The 8,411-nt window shown below is 39.2% G+C and overlaps 1 protein-coding gene across 1 annotated transcript in view; it reads right to left on the bottom strand.

The window, feature by feature from the left end:
• The window catches only part of LOC125453573 (uncharacterized), a 28,852-nt gene extending 23,585 nt beyond the window's left edge, over positions 1 to 5,267 (bottom strand). The window contains exon 1 of the mRNA XM_048533339.2: positions 5,214 to 5,267. Within this exon, the coding sequence (XP_048389296.2) occupies positions 5,214 to 5,267 (54 nt within the window). The remainder of the gene's footprint in view (positions 1 to 5,213) is intronic.
• Between the last annotated feature and the right edge of the window lie 3,144 nt (positions 5,268 to 8,411).

An 8,411-nucleotide genomic window follows, 5' to 3' on the forward strand; every position in this document is an offset into this window, starting at 1 on the left:
ATTGGAAACCTAATGTTCATTTAAAAACTAAGAATCTATGGTCCTGTGAGATCGGTTACCAAGAGATGCACACAGGAATTTGATCTGAAATATTTAGATTTCGTTGTCTCTTAAATTTACATATTACTTTTGCATGAGAGGACACAACCAGTGTCAGTTGAGACGAGAACACACCAATGTGGATTTGGTAGTTGTCAACAAACTGTGTTCTAAGATGTCAAAGAACAACTGAGAAATTTCTCCTAAAAATGTCAGCGTGAAATTTCTGTCTACAAAATAATATTTTCTGTTACTATTGTGGTCAAAAAAATGATATCAATAATTTCCAGGATAAATTTCCAAGAGTGTATTTACAAGGTGTAAATTTGTCGTGCTGTATTTGCAAGTTCCTGCTCGTGGTGGTACATCTCTACTGCAGGATCACCTAACAAACTGCAACTAACTTTTCCTGAAATCTCATGAGATTGTGCCATTTGATTTAAATATAAACTGGAGTTTCATATAAATAAGACATAACGTTTGACTTTAGAACTGTCAAAGATACAACTGCATGTCCTGATTCAAATTGCCCTCTGGTTTGACTTCATCTGGAACCTACTCCAGTCTTGATTAGGTTCTACCCATGACAGAAGCACAAATCCTGCTGAATAGGAAAGATACAAAGGGGCACAAAGCAGCTCATAAGAGTTCCTGAAAGGGGTTATGAAAGGAAACTTGCTAGCTGGCTTTTATGCCTGGGGGAATGGAATGTAATGATGCCGGAGTTACGTTGCAGTTACACAAAATCCTGGTTAGATCACACTTGGAGCACTGTGAGCAGATCTGGGCACCACACCTTAGGAGGGATATATTGGCCTTGGAAGGAATACAACATAGGTTGACAAGACTGATACCTGGACCTCAAGGTTAAATTGAGACGAGATTACACAAATTAGGCCTACTATCTCTAGAATCTAGGTTAAGGGGTGATCTGATTTGACATCTTCAAGGTATTAACAGGAAAAGACAGTTTATTTTATCTAAGCAATTGCCTCGGGTTAGGGACTCTCAAATTAGGGGGTATACGCTGAGAATTAGGGCCTCAGCAAAGATGCTAGGAAGCATCCCTACAAATAAAGGGTGATAGATGCTTGGAACTCTCTTAGAACAAAGAACATTACAGCACAGTACAGGCCCTTCAGCCCTCGATGTTGTGCCGACCTGTCATACCGACCTGTCTTAACCTGTCATAATGTTCTGGGGACTCAGCTTCAAATCCCACAGGTGGTGGAATTTGAATTCAACAAAATGTCCGGAACTGAGGGTCCAATAAAGATCGTGACTCCGCTGACGATTGTCAGAAAAACCCATCTGGTCCACTAACGTCCCCTCGGGGAAGGAAACTGCCGTCCCCACCTGATCCGGCCAACACGTGACTCCAGACCCACAGCAAGGCGGTTGACCCTGAACTGCCCGGAATTGGGCAATTAGGGGTGGGCAACAAATGCTGCATTGTAAGCGATGCCCTCATTCTGTGAATGAATAAAGGAAAAAAGCAATAAAGGAAAAAACCTAGTGAGTTTACACTTCCAACCACATAAGTTGCAAATTACATGCTCCGATTGAGAAATTTTCCAATGACAAAGCCAGTTGCAGAGCTTGTCCAGTTGACTTTGGATGCTGGAAGTTGTTTACAGTTGTTAATTGTAAATCTGAGTTAAATAAATGTTTGTTAGCAAAGGTATTAAAGGATATAAGCTAAACACAGATAAGTGAAGTTAGGCCACAGATCAGTCATGATCTCGTTGAATAGTGGAGCAGACCTGATGGACTGAATGGCCTCCTCCTGTTCTTGAATTCCTATGATTCTATCTAAGAAAATAAAAGCAAGATAAAGTAATTCTCCTCAACTACGATGGTTAATTTTGTATTTGATTTTTCAGCATGCATAGGGAAGTGTTCACAAAAAAAGGAGTACTGTCTGTATCTTTAACAATCTCTACAAAATGATGTTGTGATCAATTGTAGCCAATTGGGAAGCATCGCTGCACCAGCTTGTGTTTTCAAGACAAATGGGGTGATTTATCTCAAGTGTCACAAGTCTTATATTGCCAGAGACAAATGGCCAAATAACATTTCTCTCAAATTGTTAAAGGAGAACTCAGAAATTAAATAGATCATACTTGCCAACCATGCTGATTTTGATTTTGTTTAAAAATGCCAGGATAAATATTAATAAGTCTGAAAATCCATAGGGTCCTACTCCACTGCCATTCCTATTGACAGAGTGCAACTTCCACCCAGTGACCACTGTGCCTTTGATTACAACTATCAGATTAACCACCATGTGACCAGGTTATTGACATAAAATAGTTGAGCACTTATGCCCTTAATAGCATCGTTATGCTACTTGTACAGTGGGGACAGGAGCTTTGGGTGCAGTGCTGCTGTTGAGTAAGAGTGTCTGGAGGAATGATTAAAAGATATGGTGAATCCAGAGCAAAGGGAATAAGAAAACTAGCCTTTCAAACAAGTGAGAGGCCCACCCCTGCCAATCCTGGTGAGTAATGTGAAACTCTGAAGATCATTCTTTAAATTGTGTGCAATGGCAATGATACTGACAAACTTGAGTGTGACATAAAATTGGCAGTCCCACCTCTCTTCTTAATGACTGAAAACAGCAAGTGCAGGTTTACCCTCATTCTACTGTACCCAGTGCAGTACAAAAAGGTGGACAACCTGAAGATCTTTGAGTTGTAGCCATTTGTCCAAAGAACGGACTTCATATTTGAGGATAATGTAAGAAAGGTGAATCTTAACGCCACGACACACACTTTTTGATGAATCAAATGAATCCTTTAATGTCCTCCTTTAACTCCTTACTAAAAGATTTGTTTGAGGTTGGGGAGATTACCTTACCGTGCAGGTTTAGTAATGAATGATACTCGACTCAGCTCATTGAACTGTTTCACATTCAACTCAGCTCAAATATAAAGTGCATTATTTTACTAACCCTTGATCATATTATTCTAATGATGCTGTGTGAGTGAACTGTTGCTAAATCATCAAGGATGATGCCAGGCCAAAACCATCCATTCATTATAGGCTATTTATTAGCTACAGATCTTGCCTTCTCTGTAAGGTTAGGCACACAATTTTTAATGAATATGCTCAAGTCCAAGCAGAGCTATCCAGCAGAGATAATGGGAACTGCAGATGCTGGAGAATCCAAGATAACAAAATGTGAGGCTGGATGAACACAGCAGGCCAAGCAGCATCTCAGGAGCACAAAAGCTGATGTTTCGGGCCTAGACCCTTCATCAGCTCTCTGATAAAGAGCTATCCAGCAGTTGAGCAGCAATCATCGATCAACAAAATGAGTAGAGACCATGTTACTTTGTAATTTAGTCACGGGTTGTTGGCATCACTGTACAAACTACCATTTGTAATCCATCCCTAATTACCCTGTAGAAGGTGATGCTGAGCTGCCTTCTTGAAACACTGCAGTCCTTAGGGTGTAGGGATTTACAGGATGCTGTTTGGAAGGGAGTTCTACGATCTTAACCTAGCAATGTGGCAGGGAATGGAACTGCAGGTGGTGGTGTCCCCATGCATCTTCTAGCCTTTGTCTTTCTATATAGTAGAGGTTGCAGATTTGATTTATTTATTGTTGTTATATGTTCCAAAATACCGTGCAAACTGTTGTTTTGCATGCTATACAGGCAGATTGTTCTGCTACCCTGATATATTTTGTATGGTACAGAATGAAGAATAGTATTACAGCTCCAGAAAAGGTGCAGAGAGAGAGATCAGAATTAACATTTGACAGGTCCATTCAAAAGCCTGATAACAGCAGGGAAGAAGTTATTCTTGAATCTATTCATACTTTTTTCTTCTGTCTTCTTCCAATGGATGAGGGTGGAAGAGAGTATAACTGGGTTGGGAGGGGTCTTTTGATTATGTTGGTCACTTTCCTGAGGCAGCAGGGAATATAGCTGGAGTCAATTGATGGAAGGCTGGTTTGTGTGATGGATTTGGCTGTGTTCATGACCTTCTATAGTTTCTTGCGGTCTCGCGAAGAGCAGTTGCCATACCTTGCTGTAATGCTTCCAAATTGGATGCTTTCCCTGGTGCATGTATAAAAATTGGTAAGTGTCATTGTGGACATGCCAAATTTCTTTAGCCTCCTGAGGAAATAGAGAGGTTGTTGTGCTTTCTTGACCATTGTGTTAATGTGGGTGGACCAGGACAGATTGGTGATATTCATTCCCAGGAACTTGACTCTCTCCACCATCTCCACCCTATTGATGCAAAGAGGGGCTTCCCTCCACTGTGCTTCTTGAAGTCAATGACCAGCTCCTTCATTTTGCTCATGTTGATCAAGAGATTGTTGTCTTACCCTATACACTAAGCACTCAGTCTCTGTCCTGTATTCTATCTCATTGTTGTTTGAGATTTGACCTACAACAGTGGTGTTGTCAACAAACTTGTAAATGGAGTTGGGGCCGCAAGTTGGCCACACAATCACGAGTGTCTAAACGGTATAGTAGGGACTAGGTAAGCAGCCTTGTGGGCAACTGGTCATGAGGATTATGGTGGAGAAGGTGTTGTCACCTATTCTTACTGAATACAACCTATGGGTCAGGAAGTCAAGGATCCAGTAACAGAGGGAGGAGTCAAGACCTAGGATGTGGAAAGTGCTTTAGAAGGAACCTTGGTGAATTATTGCAGTGCGTTTTGTAGATGGTTCACACTGCTTGAACAGTGTGTACCTGTGGATTTTGTGTGCTTTGAAGTAGGTAATTAACTTGCACATTTCACTGTAGCCATAGTGGTTTCTTTTAAAACAGTTTTTGAGACCTGGCTTTAGATTGAATGAGTTTTTATGCACCATTAATGGATTTCTTTTTTCTTTTAGATTGTTCTGTGACCCAGAAAGATGCTACAAACATTATATTGGACAGACAGGAGTAAAACTAGCCATCAGAATATATGAATATCAGCTAGCTGCAAAACAACACAATAAACTTTCCTTAATATCAGTACTTGGATAATGAAGGTCATCAATTTTAACTGGGACAATATAACTATAATAGCCCAAGCCAAACATAGACATGCACTGGAATTCCTAGAGGCATGGTTCTCAACCCATGATGCAATCAACAAACAAACATATAGAATTGGACCCCATATACAAACCCATACAGATCAGAACTGGAAATGACACTACTCACCATAACAGACTGAACAGTATAAATTCCAATCAGAGTAGAATGACATTGCTTCATCAGAGGCCTCACTGGTAATGTTACCTAGCATGGTGACAAAATGTCTGAATGAAAACAAGCTAGCTCAGAGACCAAGTCAACAACCACACTCATAACCCAAGCTACAAATCTTTACTAAAACTTTAAACTTAAGAAAGCTTAAACAAAACACCCATAACTCAGAGGAAAGCTTTATTTCAGTTTGAGTTTTGAGCAGTACTGTGAAGCCCTTGAAAAAGGATAGCTGTGTAGACAACTGCACCTGAGAAGGGAAGGATATGTACTGAACTAGATTACCTTAGAGCTGAATTAGTCTTGGTTTCATACCACATGTATTGGGATAAAACCGTGAAGAGGTTACTTAAAGCGAAGCACGTTGAACCTCAAGTGTGTAATAGTTCTGGGAAGAAGTTATTTGTAGTTCCAGTCTGAAAGATGAAGTCACAACTGACTTAAACTTACTGAGCTATTAAATACAAGGACTCCAGTGTGAGATGTGTACGAGTTCTATTTTGGGTACTGCCTCTCTCGTTACACTGCTGCTACTGTTGTGCACTATACAAATGCTGTTGTGTTTCGTTTTCAATGCATGAAAGAGTGTTTAGGGATTAATAGGATTCTTTTACTGTACACTTAAAAATCTTTGAATTTGTATTATAAAGTGATGGTTTGATTTTTGTTAATAACATTCTATTCTACCATAAAAACAAAAGTGCTGCATTTCATGTTTATGTTTCAATGAGAGCCCAGTTAAAACTAAACCATATCAAAATTTGATCTTTCAAGCCAGGTTTCAGTCTGTGATCTAACTTGTCTGATAACAACATCAGCTGGAATCATAATACTTGTTATTTAACAGCCCAAGCCTGAAAGCTATTGAGGTCTTGAGATACTGACTGCTTCACGGTGTTAGGTGTTGCAGATGGTTCTGAACATTGCATAATCATGAGTGAACATCCTCGTTGCTAAACTTTTGATGGAGAGAAGGGTGCTGAGGATAGTTGGATCTAGAATATTACCCTAAAATATGGCAGTGATTCCTGTTACACTCTTGCTCAATGATAATTGGTTTATTGCTGTATAGTTGCTATGCGAACAGACAGTCACTACTCCAAAGACCGAGAGAAGCCTTCTTATCTAAATAAGATTACAAAGCTGTGAACTATTGTCAGTTACCGATAGTGTAACATTGATCAACCTGATAATTCAGAATTTCCTGTTATTATATTTTTGTTTAAAACAGAGATTTCCCTCTATCCCATTCCCCTCACTCCCATATCTTCCAATCAATCTTGTTAAATGTAGAGACGTGCTCACATTGAGTTACTCTGGTATTGCATTATTCCCAAGCAAGGCTGAAATTGGCATTGTATCTATATTTGCTACACCTACATTTGAACTCCATGTTTCCCCTTCAACCCCCGCCCAGGCTCCACTGATCGTGGATTTTTTTTAAAGCCTTGTTTTCTCATGCATAACAGAGAGTGGTGGGTGTGTGGAATGTGCTGCCGGCAGTGGTAGTGGAGTCAGATACTTTAGAGATTTTTAAGCGACTCTTGGATAGGCACATGGAGGATAATAGAATGTAGGGTAGATTGATCTCAGTAGGATAATAGTTTGGCACAACATCGTGGGCCGAAGGGCCTGTACTGTTCTATATTCTATGTTCTGTAAAAAAAGGTGACAGATATATGTTTCATCAAGTGTTCTCCGTGAGGCCTGAGCAAAGAATAATGGAGTCTTAAACTGGTAAGAAACGTCTGTTGTATAAGCAGATGCCCTTATTCATTACATGTTTTATGACTTCAATTAGTTTATTCCCTTTAGCTTAGAAATTTTATCGTCAAATTATGCAAGAAACTCTATAGTTAAAAAGCTTATAAAATGGTTCATTTCACTTTTGGCAACTAGAAATCTTTCCCAACATTTTATCTAACAGCTGAGCTTCATTCTGTGCGGTCAGTTTTGCGCTAAAATGCGATCTTAAGTAATCTCCAGGATTTTCAAGGGAACCTTCTGGGCAATTATTGAGTCAGTGTTTGTGTAGACTTCAAGGTGAAATTTCTGTGAAACAAGTGATCTGTAATTTTGTCAGTAAAGGTAGGATAATGGAGATCAGTGCTAACTGATACTATGGAGCAAATTGGAAAGAAAATTTAGATATTCATTTATGCACATTAAACATGGAAACCTGAAAGTTGCAACACAACTTGTTGTTCCTTCTAAAACTGTTACACACTGGCACCTTGGTAAGAGACTCTTCATTGAGATCCGTGCAAGGGATACGCACCCACTAACATTTGTCAGGTTAATGCATTGAAGTGTAACTAGATTTACTTAATGCTGTGACAAGGCTTAATTCCTTCATTCTTAAACAGAATCTCTCTGATTCTAAAATTTTACTTTGTGTGAAGTATCATTCCTTCAGAATTTAATTATTGTTAGGTTACTTCAAATACGTTTTCTTTTTCTGTCTCCCTCTTGATTCTTTTTCTCCATCTAGTTTGCATTATTCTATAATTTATTTCTTGATTTAGATTCTGTGTTTCCATGTGGATTCTTCAGTCTAATTTAGAAGTCATACTGCTGCTTGCCATGTTCAAACATATGATAGACCTCCTGTGTGGAGCGCCTGTAAAGGAAGTGATCTCTAAATAACATATAAAAACCAAAAGAACTGCGGACGTTGTGAATCAGGAACAAAAACAAAGTTGCTGAAAAAGCTCAGCAGGTCTGGCAGCATCTGTGAAGGAAACAACAGGGTTAATGTTTCGGGTCTGGTGACCCTTCCTCACAACAGTTCTGTTTTTGTTCTAAATAACATAATATGGTGCTTGAGAGCCAACATAAAGTATAAAGAATGATAAGTCTGATTCTATTATCACTTGCAGCAAATTTCTAGACATTAATCAATGTGTTGGTTGAGAAGAAACTATTTCATGAACACAACTTACAGAAGTTTTCAATAAAAACAAAGTGGTGAAGAAACTAAGCAGGGAGCAAGTTTGGAGAGAGGCACAGTTAACATTTTGAGTGTAATGAATTCTTCAGAGCTAGTGGTATCATTCTGGTTGGAAAAGATGCATGAAAAGTTTGGCCTTTTACATTTGCCCTTGGCAAGAAGTCTAATTAGAATTTCATCTTTTTGCTGGATGTCCCTTTTTG

The sequence above is a fragment of the Stegostoma tigrinum genome, chromosome 6, assembly GCF_030684315.1.
Source record: "Stegostoma tigrinum isolate sSteTig4 chromosome 6, sSteTig4.hap1, whole genome shotgun sequence".
Lineage (NCBI taxonomy): Eukaryota > Metazoa > Chordata > Chondrichthyes > Orectolobiformes > Stegostomatidae > Stegostoma > Stegostoma tigrinum.